Source organism: Salvelinus fontinalis, chromosome 11, assembly GCF_029448725.1.
Source record: "Salvelinus fontinalis isolate EN_2023a chromosome 11, ASM2944872v1, whole genome shotgun sequence".
In the NCBI taxonomy this organism is placed as follows: Eukaryota; Metazoa; Chordata; class Actinopteri; order Salmoniformes; family Salmonidae; genus Salvelinus; species Salvelinus fontinalis.
The window spans coordinates 10,880,165-10,894,857 of record NC_074675.1 but is presented as its reverse complement, the minus strand read 5'-3'; the positions used below and the strand labels follow the sequence as shown (position 1 = coordinate 10,894,857).

Genomic DNA, 14,693 nt, shown 5'->3' with positions numbered 1-14,693 from the left:
TTGAATCTCTACATATGACACTGCACACCTACTATGCACATTGTCTCCTAATGACGTGGAAGACTTTAATGATTCACACCAGACAGATTTCATGAAGAAAAAACATGTCCTTACTTAGGCCTAGTGTTAGGTGACTGCCTTCACAGATAGTTTTGAAGTATGTGGCCTTTCTTGGTAACAGACACACACAGGCTCTGTACCCCATTTATAACTCAGAGTGGGCTCCAGTTGTAAATGGAAGGCTTAGGGCAGTATCATGTGGGTCTGCTACAAAGAGCACACAAAACCATTTGGAATTGCCTGGTCTGGGCAGGAGTTGGCATCCCAGGGGAGATTTAGCCATGAGGTCACCCTTGAGAGCTGATAGGGACAACCAGGGGTAAACAGCGCCCCTCAGAGGAGCTACACTGACCCCTGCTGGTCACACAAGGACATAACAGCTCTTACCTTTCTACCCATTAAACACATGATGAAACTAACACCAACACATACACGTGACATGCTTCCTGGCATGTACACATGCAGTATGTAGACATACTCTAGTCAATGATTACATGAAATTGTTAACCTCACACAAAAGGAGAGATCCCACAGACCAGGCAAAGTATCACACTCAGCCAAGAGACTGCTATTATAGTGATGCTCATTACTGCATAATTCTGTTCCCAGAGGAGAATGGCCCATTTTAAACGTTGAGGGTAGCATGGAAAGTAGACTGTAAATAGACTAACTCCTACCTCCTTATGGTGATTGAACTCCCCATGCTCTGATCAAATGTCTCTCTGACTTCAGGGTCCAGTTTTTTAAAGGTTATCTCTCTGGATTTTGGCTATCGGAAAGGATTAAATGCAAAGAAATTGAATGAATAGAACAGGGGTCCCCATTCAAGTCAATGATTCATCCATTCTATTTTTATGCATTTAATCCTATCCGACAGGCGAAATACAGATGGATAACTTTGGAAAAACTGGGCTGAAGAGACATTCCTGGGAGCAGAGGCATATGAACCTCTCTGGACTAGTTGACGAAAATTTCCAGAACCCTCCAGCTCTCCAGTCCATGTGCCAAAAAATATGGAACTTGAATGACAAAAAAATGCTTTACTAGGCCTACTGTAGTAACATAATAGGTCTATTGCCTAAATTATATCCTAATATTTATGTATAGCCTTGAAATATTTTCCTGCGATATGGGCCCCTCTAACCAAAAGTATTTGGCACTGTTTAGGGCTATTGTATAGGTAGTATAGTAAAATGACACCTAGGAACAGCCAACCATTGTAGGCCTAATCGAACACATATGTAGCAATAAGACTAACAGTCAGTTGGCTCTATAACTTTATACGCTTCCTGTAGGGGCACATTAATTCCGTAGATTCTCTTTCAAAACGTTTCTTAAAAGGAAGCAAACGGAACGAAACCGGGAGGGACATACCTGAATTTGTCCAATAGAAACTCGTTTCGTTTTGCAACTGGCGGAATGAATACACCGACCCTTGCCTACTCTTCACGATCAACTAAAACGGAGAATTCCCCTGAACAAAATATAGGTCTGTGAAAGAAAATGCAGTAGCCCGAACTCACCTCGGCACTCTGCAGCGTTGTCGCAACTGGTTTTTATGTATAAGAAATAGGCCTACATACTTTTTCAAAGAAACGTTTACATGGTGTTTATAAGGTGGAAACATGGCATCTCTCGATCGTGTCAACCGTTCTTATTACACCTCAGTGGTGTCAACAGCTGGGCAGGTGAGATTAATAATTATGCACGCGCTCCACAGCGGCCTCAGATTTTTCCTGCGGTGTATTTAGTTCCCATCATGCAAATGTCGAGACATAATTACATTTAGTTGAAAAACTGAATGGATTATGTAATTACATTAATTGAAAATGCATCAATACCAGACTAGTCACGTGGTCTGGGTATTTGTTTCAATTACATTATTTTTCATTATTTTTATTAGACTTTATTAACATTTAACAAGAAAGAAACATAAGTAAACATTATGAAACATAAATATGATAAAATATATATTATAAACTGGGGTGGTTCGAGCCACTTAATGCTGATTGGCTCAAAGCCCTGGTATATTTTTATGCAATAATGCCTAGTGGGTGTGGTACTGTATATGGCCAATAAACCAGGCTAAGGGCTGTTCTTAGGCGACGCAACGTGGAGTGCTAGGACACTGCTCTTAGCCGTGGTATATTGGCCATATATCACAAACCCCCGAGGTGCCTTATTGCTATTATAAACGCTACTAACGTAATTGGAGCAGTAAAAATAAATGTTTTGTCATACCCGTGGTATACGGTCTGAAATAACAAGCCTTTCAGCCAGTCAGCATTCAGGACTCGAACCACCCAGTTTATAACAAACCTTAAACCAAGGGTATGACAAAATATTTATTTGTACTCTTCTAATTACATTGGTAACCAGTTTATAATAGCAATAAGGCATCTCGGGGGATTTGTGGTATATGGCCAATATACCACGGCTAAGGGCTGTATCCAGGGTTGCGTCTTGCCTAAGAACAGTCCTTAGCCGTGGTATATTAGCCCAGGAGCGAAAATCTGAGATCAACCTTGGAGGGGACAATTACATTAAATTTTCTCAAGAGCAATTCCTGAGGGGGACACCAAAAGTAGTGCTGTAACACATAGCATACGTTGTTAAATGTATATTGAGGAACCATAATTCCTACAACTGGATAATTGATAGGTACAGTAGTTAACTGAAGGGTTTTCCCAACTTGTTCAAATGTTTAAATCATTATAATTCTACTACTAATAATAGTTATAGCAGTGCTCCTTACCAGTCCAGTATGTATGCAGGTATTCGTACTTACAACCAGCAATATCAAGAAAGGTCAGTAGGTGACAATGGTACTGTACACTGTATGGGTGTAGTTTTCATAAATACAATGAACATGGTGTGATCACATCTAAAATAATCTCCATTGAGAACCATCACAAAGTTGGTCTCCGTATTGAATTGACCTTTTAATTTGACTTTTTCTGATACATTTATATAGTCATTAAATATGTCCACCTGGCCTGAGTCTACTACAATATCTTTACAAGAACAAAAAGCTTAAAATAAGTACAGTTCTAAAAGCAAAATAACTACTTCAATGAAAAACCCAAATAAATCAACCAAAATATCCTTCAGTCAGTGTCTCAACTCTTCAAACAGCAGCTATGGACAAGTATGTCGCACAAAGTATGCAATTTTAAATAAAATAACATGAAATAAATCATTTGTAAGTGTACTAAAAACTACTAAACAAAAGAACAACTATCAATTACACCATGGGTTCTCAAACAGGGGTCCATGGACTAATTGCAAGGGGTCCGTGAAATAAAAAAGTGTAATGAATGTAGTCAGTACCACAAGGTTTCCAGTAAGTTTACATATAATATAAAGGGGGTGGAGGTCCCTGAGGACCGCTCAAAACCTTGCCTGCCTTGCCTCAAAATATGCAGGGGTTCCAGTACCCCAAAAAGGTTGAGAACCACTGCTATACACACTACTGAACAAAAGAACCGAGCATATGTTTGCGGGTTTCCTCAACAACACATCAGTTGGCACTTTCGCAATGCCCTCGCCTGTTGTCTCCGACACCCTGTATAGCCCAATAAACTCCTCGTGAGGGACAAGGTCATGGTCAACATAACGCAGACAGACATTCTCCTGTTCAGCACCAGAGACATCTTGAGTACCATCAACAATTAATGAAAATTGTACAATCGGAAGAGACCTAATCTCAGCTGCAATGCCTCGAATGACTATTGGCCATGATGTTCAGAATTTCATTCTGTGCTTTGGGGCCTGTGTACATTGTGGTACGCTCTGTTAACCACTTCAGTAAAATGGGATCATCCTCTTCTGCCCTAAGTTTCAAAATCTGGTATAAATTCCCACTGTCATCCGTGTGGCCTCTAAAGGCTTGTCCCTGTCTTACTACATGCCGCACCGAACTAACAATTTTCATCAAGCAATGCCTTGCGTCATCCTGCTGTTTACCCCACGCGCTGGACATAACTGGACACTGATTGGATTTAGCTGGTGTGCTGTTACAATTACAAAGTGGCAGTGGGTTTGGCAATTTTGATGTGCTGTGAATTTTTCAATGCCTTTTCTCCAGTTCCTAAATCCTGCACTAACGAAGGCAGCATCAGCTCTTTGGCCAAAAGATGGCTGGCTTGAAAACCCTTGGCTACAGTGAAAACACAACACTCCTTTTATTGATGGATTATAATGTAGCCAGGGGAAATCGCAAAACCATCTCTCTTGAAACGTCAACACTCTGTTGGCAAGAGTTTGCGGTTCTATAAATTGTGGGTGTGGCTGATATGGTTTTGTGCCATCACTGTGGTAACTGGACAATGCTGTGCCACTGTCCCCTATACTGGTGCTGCTGGCAACAAGGGTGACACTTGGTCCTGCCGTGGCTGTGACACTGTCCTCTGAAGTCTCTCTCCCTGGCTCTTTCCCTTTCACCACCCTAACTGACTCAGTCTGTCTCCTAGAAAATAAATAAGGTGTTTGCCGTACTCCTAACTACCGGTACCCAAAACTACACAATTAATCACAACAGCAATACCATTGCCGTAAACAAATCTTAGTTTAGTCACCAGTTTAAGTTGAGAGTGGGGGTATCCATGGCATTTTCCAATTATGTCCCTATTTTACAAGTCAAAAAAATTGAGAACCTTTCATAATGTTGCCAAACAAAGACTCAACAAACTTACCTGAGACTCCCTGTCTGCCAATCTGTCCCTGCATATCTATCCCCAGCTCTGCTGTCTGTGTGCCATCTGTTGCCTGCTCTGCCTAATGACATCATTGTGAAACATTTCCATTAGCATTTTACTTCTTTCTTATGAACATTTTATCAACTAGTCTTTGAGATATTAGGATACTAGAGTTCTTACTATGCGTTTTGGTGTACTGACAAATACTCTGATGTCCGTCTTCTTACTTTTTTCTGCCATTTTTCTACCTGGCTGGCTGGCTGGCCTAGCTGCACACACACACATTTACACAACACATGCTGCAACCTTTTGTAATTTAAATAGTTTGTTTCATATTGGCTGGCTTCCAACAATAGCTGAATTTGTAAAGCTAGCGAGCACCAATTCCGTTTCTGTGTGTTTGCTATAATCTTTGCTACCTGGTTAAATAAAGGTGAAATAAAATAAAATAAAAAAAGTTCACTAGCGACAATTTATCTTTTGCAACGAGACCATTATATATATTTAAGACAATGGTAGAAGAGAGTGTAGTTCTGTTCTGTTCAGTTTGGACTTCAGTTTATTGCTAACCTTATCACAGGGACGTCGAAGCACTACAGCTGCATGCTGATCTTGGAATAAACTGACGATAGCAAAGATTCCATCTTTGACGACGCCACATAAATGGAATAGGTACTAGCTAGCTTGATAGTTAATGTTTGCTTTAGTTTGCGCGCTAGCTCTGCAAATTCAGCTAGTGTGTGAACCCTGCCAACATAAAAATAAATAAATAACATTGCTATGGACCTGCTATGGATTGACTGGATTAACCTCACGTCAGTTACGTTCATGTCCCTTTCGGACAGTAGATACGAACCCTTTATTACCTTGCCAGCTAAAGAACTGGCAGTGGATCAAACCATTGTGAGGCAAAGGGCGGGGGGGGTCGCAATCTTTTGAAATTTAAATACGCTATTAAGTGTCTATAGTCAGCACAAGTGCTTTCATTGCGTATTATTAATATTATTGAAATTACATAGTTATGTTTACAGTGATATATTGGGGGGGACAAATCATATTTTTCCCAAGATGGGGGGGTCGTGTCCCCCCCGTCCCCCCTGGGATTTCCGCCTATGTATTAGCCATATACTACACCCCCCCGGGCATTATTGCCTAAATGTACACTGAGTATATAAAACACTAATTGATTTAGGCTATAGATTTTTAACAGTAGCTAGGCCTGCTGTTAGAGATTTTACAGGTACAGTCGGAAGTTAACATACACTTAGGTTGGAGTCAGTAAAACTCGTTTTTCAACCTCTCCACAAATGTCTTGTTAACAAACTATAGTTTTGGCAAGTCGGTTAGGACACTACATTGTGCATGACACAAGTCATTTTTCCAACAATTGTTTACAGACAGATTATTTCACTTATAATTCACTGTATCACAATTTCAGTGGGTCAGAAGTTTACGTAAACTAAGTTCACTGTGCCTTTAAACAGCTTGGAAAATTCCAGAAAATGATGTCATGGCTTTATACACTTCTGATAGACTATTGGACAGTTTTTCAGTCAATTGGAGGTGTACCTGTGGATGCATTTCAAGGCCTACCTTTAATCTCAGTGCCTCTTTGCTTGACATCATGGAAAAATCTAAAGAAATCAGCCAAGACCTCAAAAAAAATATTGTAGACCTCCACAAGACTTGTTCATCCTTGGGAGCAATTTCCAAACGCCTGAAGGTACCACGTTCATCTGTACAAACAATAGTACGCAAGTATAAACACCATGGGACCACGCAGCAGTCATACTGCTCAGGAATGAGATGCGTTCTGTCTCCTAGAGATGAACGTACTTTGGTGCGAGAAGTGCAAATCAATCCCAAAACAACAGCAAAGGACCCTGTGAAGATGCTGGAGGAAACAGGAACCAAAGTATGTGTATCCACAGTAAAACGAGTCCTATATCGACATAATCTGTAGGCCGCTCAGCAAGGAAGAAGCCACTGCTCCAAAACCGCCATAAAAAAGCCAGACTACGGTTTGCAACTGCACATGGGGACAAACAACGTACTTTTTGGAGAAATGTCCTCAGGTCTGATGAAACAAAAATCTAACTTTTTGGCCATAATGACCATCGTTATGTTTGGAGGAAAAAAGGGGAAGCTTGCAAGCCGAAGAACACCATCCCAACCGTGAAGCACGGGGGTGGCAGCATCATGTTGTGGGGGTGCTTTGCTGCAGGAGAGACTGGTGCACTGCAGAAAATAGATGGCATCATGAGGGAGGAAAATTATGTGGATATATTGAAGCAACATCTCAAGACATCAGTCAGTAGGTTAAAGCTTGGTTGCAAATGGGTCTTCCAAATGGACAATGACCACAAGCATACTTCCAAAGTTGTGGCAAAATGGCTCAAGGACAACAAAGTCAAGGTATTGGAGTGGCCATCACAAAGCCCTGACTTAAATCCTATAGAACATTTGTGGGCAGAACTGAAAAAGCGTGTGCGAGCAAGGAGACCTACAAACCTGAATCAGTTACACCAGCTCTGTCAGGAGGACTGGGCAAAAATTCACCCACTTATTGTGGGAAGCTTGTGGAAGGCTACCCGAAACATTTGACCCAAGTTAAACAATTTAAAGGCAATGCTACCAAATACTAATTGAGTGTATGTAAACTTCTGACCCACTGGGAATGTGATGAAAGAAATAAAAGCTGAAATAAATCATTCTCTCTACTATTATTCTGACATTTCACATTTTTAAAATAAAGTGGTGATCCTATCTGACCTAAGACAGGGAACTTTTACTAGGATTGAATGTCGGGAATTGTGAAAAACCAAGTTTAAATCTATTTGGCTAAGGTGTATGTAAACTTCCGACTTCAACTGTATATGACTGGCATGTAGTGTAGGCTTTTGCTATAGGATACTACACTGAATTTACAAAACATGAAGGACACCTGCTCTATCCATGACAGACTGACCAGTTGAATCCAGGTGAAAGCTATGATCCCTTATTGGTGTCACTTGTTAAATCAGCTTCAATCAGTGTAGATGAAGAGGAGGAGACAGGTTAAATAATACTTTTCAGCCTTGAGACAATTGAGACAAGGATTGTGTATGTGTGCCATTATACATACTTATACATATATTATGCACATATACACTGACTATACCAAACATTAGGAACACCTTCCTAATATTGAGTTGCACCCTTCAAGGTGTCAAAGGCGTTTTACAGGGGTGCTGGCCATGTTGACTCCAATGCTTCCCACGGTTGTGTCAAGTTGGCTGGATGTCCTTTGGGGGGTGGACCATTCTTGATACACACAGGAAACTGTTGAGCGTGAAAAACCCAGCAGAGTTGCAGTTCTTAACACAAACCAGTGCGCCTGGCACCTACTACCATACCCTGTTCAAAGGCACTTAAATCTTTTGTCTTACCCATTCACCATCTGAATGGCACACACACACAATCCATGTCTCAATTGTCACAAGGCTTAAAATATTCTTTAACCTGTCTCCTCCCCTTCATCTACACTGGTTGAAGTGGATTTAACAAGTGACACCAATAAGGGATCATAGCTTTCACCTGGATTCAACTGGTCAGTCTGTCATGGATAGAGCAGGTGTCCTTAATGCTTTGTACAGTCAGTTTAGTATCCTATAGCAAAAGCCTACACTACATGTCAGTCATATACCTCTGTCTGTGTAAAATCTCACACAGCAGGCCTAGCTACTGATAAAAATCTACAGACTAAATCAAGTCAGTCTTCAAATGATTGATGATTGAATTGATGATGATCGAATTGATGATTGATATTTACAATAGATTACAGTTTTTCATGTGAAAATGTGTCCTTTACAGTTTTCCCTGATGGCACTTCCTCAAGGCACTCAAGGTCGCTCTGCTGAACTGATAGGTCAGTTTCTTCTTCACCTTGAAGATCTCTCCAGACCGGGCGTAGTTCCTCAGCGCCCTGGACATCTTCTGGTAGGTCATGGGCCTCCTGTTGCCTTTCCTCTGCCCCCAGAGTGCTGCTACCTGTTCCTTGTTCCGGGAAGAGAAGCGGAACACTCCGTCTGCTGCCGCTGGCACCCAGGAAACGCAGTGGACCATGCCAAGGTTCTCCAGCATCTCAAACAAGAAGTGAAACAGACGCACCTTTCTACCTGTAACCACAGTAACAATGATAAGATAGAGTTGAGCGGTTAACAATATCCCATCATATTTGATAATAAAAATCCCTTTGTGAGATGACCAGCTGTGATGGTGTTCAGTGGTAAAAAGTTGTAAACATTTAGCATTTGATATGTATGTAAAACATACAGAGATAAGCGGTGTATGGGACCATTGTCCTTTACAGTTAAAGGCAGGTCTCTTTGGGCATTGGTCCGTCAGGGCAGCATGAGTTCCAGTGGCAGTATCTACTAACCACAAAAAGGGAACTTGCCTCTTTCACCAGGTCCAGTGTGGTGTGTGGGTGCTGGTCTTGCTGGCATAGTATGTGGCAATGTGTGGTCTGTCCCTTTCTCAGACGATGTAGTGGTGTTTTGGTCCAGTAGTGTTGTTGTGTAGCCACCGTGTGATTGCATAGCCTGAAAAACACGTTTTTTTTTAACCAACTGAGTTGTATGACTGAGACAAGCAGAACATCACCAAATAAACTATAGCCCTATACTGTGTATCTTTCACAGATCAAAGTGCTGTCTATGACAGGCTGACCTAAGGATCATGGGGAGGCTTATATCTGTCGTTCTGCCCCTGAACAAGGCAGTTAACCCACTGTACCTAGGCCGTCATTGAAAACAATAATTTGTCCTTAACTGACTTGCCTAGTTAAATAAAGGTAAAAAACATATTTAAAATAAATAAATATCATTGAATGAGCACCTTTTCCTCATGGCACCAGTGATCACAACAAGTTTCACCAAAGTTTCCTTCCATTGTCACTGGTGTAGGTAAAGCACAGACACCTCCCACTGCAATAGTGTAGAAAAAGAGGTGGCATTAAAAATATACAATAATCCATTTATTTGTGTGATTCATAACGCTAATAGAGAATAACCTTTTTCTCCGCCATCTCCAGTGCCCTGTCTGTAGTGTTCCTCCAGAAAGTCCAAAATCACCTCCAGATCTGTCTGGTTATCTTCGGAAGAATTCTGACAAAGATAACCGATTCAAAGTGTACAGCAGACTCACACATACAGTTCAGTTTGAAAGTGTGATGTCAATATACATCACTGTGCAGTTATCCTTAAGCTTATAATGGTCTCATATTTACCATCATTGTCAGATGCACGTAGATTTCTGCAGTCACAGGTCCTGATCTCAGGTTTTTCACAGAGTTGTGTGTTAGGTGAAATGCATGAAGGAACTGTGTGACACCCAGGCTTTTATTATGCCTCTGCAACATGACAGCCAGTTGGGGCTGCCTTGCTTATCGCCTGGCCTGCACTACTCACCACAACTAGGCTACCATAATAAACTTTCACCACAGGAACAATGACCACCACCCCACAAAGCCCACCACCAGAGAAGCACTGTCTCCCAGGACAGACCACATCCTCACCGCTGGGCAAGATAAGAGCAGCCTTGGGCTCTCTTGACAGGAAAACAGCACTTATCACAATGGTTTGCCTTTTGGGATAGCGATACACCTTGTGTTCATGTCTTACAGAGTGTGGATTGATGGGGAATTGTGAGTGAGGGGTAGACAGTGTTGTTATTGCCGTTGCACAAGCAGACATATTTGGCTCATTCAACAAAGTTCATGGTTTTCTCTTTTTTTTTGCCTCTTTTTTTCCTAGGACACAACAAGGATGGGACACTTGTTGGAACTTGTGACATATTCACCATTGTTAGGTAAGCAAGAATGGCACGGTTATGAAGTCAGTTATGAAGTCAGTGTTGAAGTTAGTGTTGACGCAGTGTTGAATAATTCATTGCCTAAAATAAAACCGTATACACAGTACAAATACAAATTATACAAAAGTGATTTATTAAAATACATCAATGTGTGTGAGATACAAAGGATTTCAATTCATTATTTACAAAATGATATTTAGTAATACATGTTCGTATTTGAAACCAACATTGTAATTCTTTCCCTTTACATGTACAGTACCCACACCGAATACTTATAACTGGTTCACAGTTCTCATAGGTAAAAAAGTGAATATATTTTCATTATTTACATATTCAATGATCCACAATACCTGATCAATGGTCATTACATTTATTTTTAAACGGCATAAGGTGCTGACTAACGGAGAGTAAACATTTTTACATTTTCTTTACCATGACTGTTACGTTTCCTGACACCCATAACACAATGGCTGTATAACAAGCCCCAGTTGTAGGCCCCCGCAAAAGTATGCAGGAGTAGCAGTATGAATTGACAGCTAGCTAAAGCAGCTTTTAACCTCTGTTATTTTCCACAGTGACATTACCTGAGTTCATACCTTGGTGACTGTGGATGAAGTGAAGCTTGTGGCAAGATCACAGTCTCCCTGGAGGGAGTAATGTCCATACCAGCTGTGCCAGTCAGGTGCAGTGGCAGAGCCATAGTAAGCCTGTTCTACTGGGGCATGCTGCTGGTGGAGGAGCACCTCCCGCCCAGGGTGGCCAGCCTCGGGGTGCCCGGCGGGGGGAATGACGTGACTGATGCCCCCAAGCCTCTGGATGATCGACGGGTTGAACTGGTAGGTGAGTTTGCGGCGCACCTTTACGATCTCGCCCGTTCGGCTGTAGTTGCGCAGCGCCCGTGCCATCTTCTGATAGGTCATGGTCTTGCGGTTGCCCTTGCGCTTGCCCCAGCACTCGGCCAACTTCTCTTTGTTCTTGGAGATGAAGTGGAAGGTGCTGCTGCCACGGTCCGTCCACTGGATGGAATCAGCCATGTTGGGATCGCCCAGAGCCTCATGCAGGTACTCATAAAGACGCAGCTTCTTGCGACCTGATGAGATTAAAAGGTTGACTTTTGTTATAATAAAATCATAAACAGGCAGAGATTCAGTTGTAATGATGTCAATTTGATACTTGGCAATCAAAAGTCTGAAGCAATAGAATACTAAAGTATTAGAAACATGTTCAATTCTAGCGTGTGTAGTGATACTCTCTCACATCTCTTACAGACATTGTCATCACTCATCACTGGTGGCCAAACACTGCTCACCTTTGCCGTTCCTCGGTGGCGGTGCGATGGAGTAGAACTGAGGGTACTCCACAGTTAAAGATGGACCCAGTGAGTCGTAAGGAACAACATGAGGCCATGACTGGCAGGACGAGGAGAGAAAAACTGGTCAGGTCAGTCACATCCACATGAGACATGACACATACATGTACTGTAACCATACATCACAGTTGTGCAAACTTGGAGAAGTCAGTCAATAGTACTATACTGGTAAAATACAACCACTTGTTCTATACGCTCACCGTCTGCTCATTCCAGTCATATGGGCCTGGCACATCAGAAGGGGGGGTGATGGGGTAGCAGCACATTATGCTCGATCGCGTTGGAGGCTCAAAGTACTTATATTCTAAGTAGAGGGAGAAAAATATAGTCATTCAATACAGTCTTCACTACCAGAACCAATGAGACTAAAATGTATTGAATAATTTTTCAGGCATGCTCAATACAAAGAAAGTATAAACAATAATGTCTGTGCGTAATATAATGATGGTGATTGTTAGCGTTCAGATTTAAATATGGTTTTCTGGCATGAGTGTTGAAGTGTAAGTTTACCTGTATCACAATACGGATCGTCAGAGTGCCGTTGAATCACATCAATTGCATCCTGGAAGTGCTGGTTGATGTCATTATCCAGGGAGATCTAGGAAAACATCAATTCCGTGCAATCAACTACAATGTCGTAATTAGGAGAAAAGTTAAGCTACAGAATGAATAGGAATACATGCCTTATTCTAAAACAACATGAAATGTATTTAAAATAAAACTAAGTTGATCTTCAATCTGTCATGACTCACCATTTTGTATGTTTGAATGTGAACTTCAGACAAGGCAAGCAGTGTCTGACCACTGTCTGTGTGAGATGGATGTACTTGTGCAGGTGTATATATAGTGGTGTAAGCCCCCAATATTCACCTTTCGGCTAAAACGAAGTGTTAGATAAAGAGATTGGTCGATTTAAATGTGTCAACGTCAATTCGTGGTTGGCAATACTTCTCTTTTTGGAAGAGCAGATCAGATACACCTCCCACAATCACTCTTTCACACTGTTACTAGATCAGATCACATGAATAACAATAACCTCTCTTATGACTTCATTTATCCAGGAATATCCTTCAATAGCATTCTAATTAGCATTTCTGGGTAGATATTTATAAACATGCATATTATCTTACCATAAATGCTCTTCAGTAAATATAGACTTTACTGTAAATTGAAATCTGAGACCCTTGAACTGCTGAGGGAAATGTCTATATAATTTCCATTATATCTTCAGTGTTTTAAGTGTATTGTCTGACATGGCTAACACTTACAGAGCCTATAGAATGTCTATACCCCTTTAAGCTTTTTTTTCACATTTTGATGCGTTACAAAGTGGGGTTGAAATAGATTTAATTGTACTTTTTTGACATTGATCTAGGCAAAATACTCCACAATGTCAAAGTGAAAAGAAAATTCTACACATTTTTACAAATTAATAAAATGTAATAACTAAAATATAGTCATTACTTAAGTTTTCACTTCCTTTGTTTAGGCAAGCCTAAATTAATTCAGATGTCAAATTTGGCTTAACAAATCACATAATAAGTTACATGGGCTCACTCTATGGGAAATAATAGTGGTTGATTTTTGGGTAACAATAACAAATCAAACATTGAATTTATCTTTAAGCATGGTCAAGTTAATAATTATGTTGTGGATGATGTATTAAATCACACAGGCACATCAAATATGGAGTCTTCCTTCTGAAATGAGCTGCAGGACAGGAAGGAAACTGCTTAGGGATGTCACCATGAGGCCATTGATGATTTTTAAAACAGCTACAGATTTCAATGGCTGTGATGGGAGAAAACAGGATGAACAACATTGTCACGACTTCCACCGAAATCGTTTCTTCTCCTTGTTCGGGCGGTGTTCGGCGGTCGGCGTCACCGGTCTTCTTGCCATCGTTGATCCACTTTTCATTTTCCATTTGTTTTGTCTTGTTTTCCTACACACCTGGTTTCCATTTGCCTCATTAAGTGTTGTGTATTTAACACTCTGTTCCCCCCATGTCCTTGTGTGGAATTGTTTGTTTGTAAGTGCTTGTGTACTAAGTTACTGGTGCGTGTCGGGTTTTGTACCCATGTAGGTTATTTTTTTATTGACGTTGTTTTTTTAAATTAAACTGCTCCGGCTATTACCTATTTCTGCTCTCCTGCGTCTGACTTCACTGCCACCAGTTCCGCAACCCTTACAGAATTCCACACCACCCATATGGAGTCAGCAGGAGCAGGTGCCCCTGGTATAGGGGTCGAGGAGCGCGTTCTGGAGCAAGAGGCGATGATCCACCATCTCGGCGCCGCCATGTACCGCGTTGTCCAACCATGGACTTCTGGGAGAGACAGGGAGTTCCTCCAGCGCCTCCCCCAGCAAAACAGGGACCTCCACTACTCACTCCCCCTGCACCCGGTTCCAGTGGGATTCGCCTCACCCTCCCCGGGAGTACGATGGGACGGCTGCCCGCTGCCAGGGTTTCCTGCTGCAGTTGGAGTTATACCTGGAAACCGTCCACCCGGCTCCTTCGGGACGTGAGAGGGTGTCCGCCCTCGTCTCCTGTCTCTCGGGTAAAGCCCTGGAGTGGGCCAATGCCGTTTGGGTGGAAGGAGATGCGGTGCTGGACCACTTTGAGGAGTTCACCCGTCGTTTCCGGGCAGTCTTCGACCACCCGCCCGAGGACAGAGCGGCGGGTGAACGTCTTTTCCGCCTACGGCAGGGGA

The 14,693-nt window shown here is 41.8% G+C and overlaps 3 protein-coding genes across 4 annotated transcripts in view; all 3 read right to left on the bottom strand.

The window, feature by feature from the left end:
* Positions 1-1,756, bottom strand: part of LOC129865006 (myosin-binding protein C, slow-type-like) — a 38,939-nt gene extending 37,183 nt beyond the window's left edge. The window contains exon 1 of one of the 2 annotated variants that reach the window (XM_055937399.1): positions 1,584-1,756. The gene's annotated coding sequence lies outside the window, so the exon portion shown is untranslated. Of the gene's footprint in view, positions 1-1,434; positions 1,542-1,583 lie in introns of those variants that run through there. The other variant, XM_055937400.1, reaches the window with a different exon arrangement.
* A 6,847-nt stretch (positions 1,757-8,603) lies between these two features.
* On the bottom strand, positions 8,604-10,032 carry spi2 (Spi-2 proto-oncogene). The gene is made up of 3 exons (XM_055939181.1): positions 10,027-10,032; positions 9,811-9,904; positions 8,604-8,914 (listed from the first exon to the last, which is right to left on the bottom strand). The coding sequence occupies exons 1-3, from the start codon at positions 10,030-10,032 to the stop codon at positions 8,604-8,606; spliced, it is 411 nt and encodes a 136-aa protein (XP_055795156.1).
* Positions 10,033-10,765: 733 nt separating this feature from the next.
* On the bottom strand, positions 10,766-13,253 carry LOC129864782 (transcription factor Spi-C-like). The gene is made up of 5 exons (XM_055937074.1): positions 12,732-13,253; positions 12,490-12,577; positions 12,180-12,283; positions 11,920-12,019; positions 10,766-11,700 (listed from the first exon to the last, which is right to left on the bottom strand). Exons 1-5 carry the CDS (start codon positions 12,732-12,734, stop codon positions 11,201-11,203), a joined length of 795 nt encoding a protein of 264 aa, XP_055793049.1. The 5' UTR covers positions 12,735-13,253; the 3' UTR covers positions 10,766-11,200.
* Between the last annotated feature and the right edge of the window lie 1,440 nt (positions 13,254-14,693).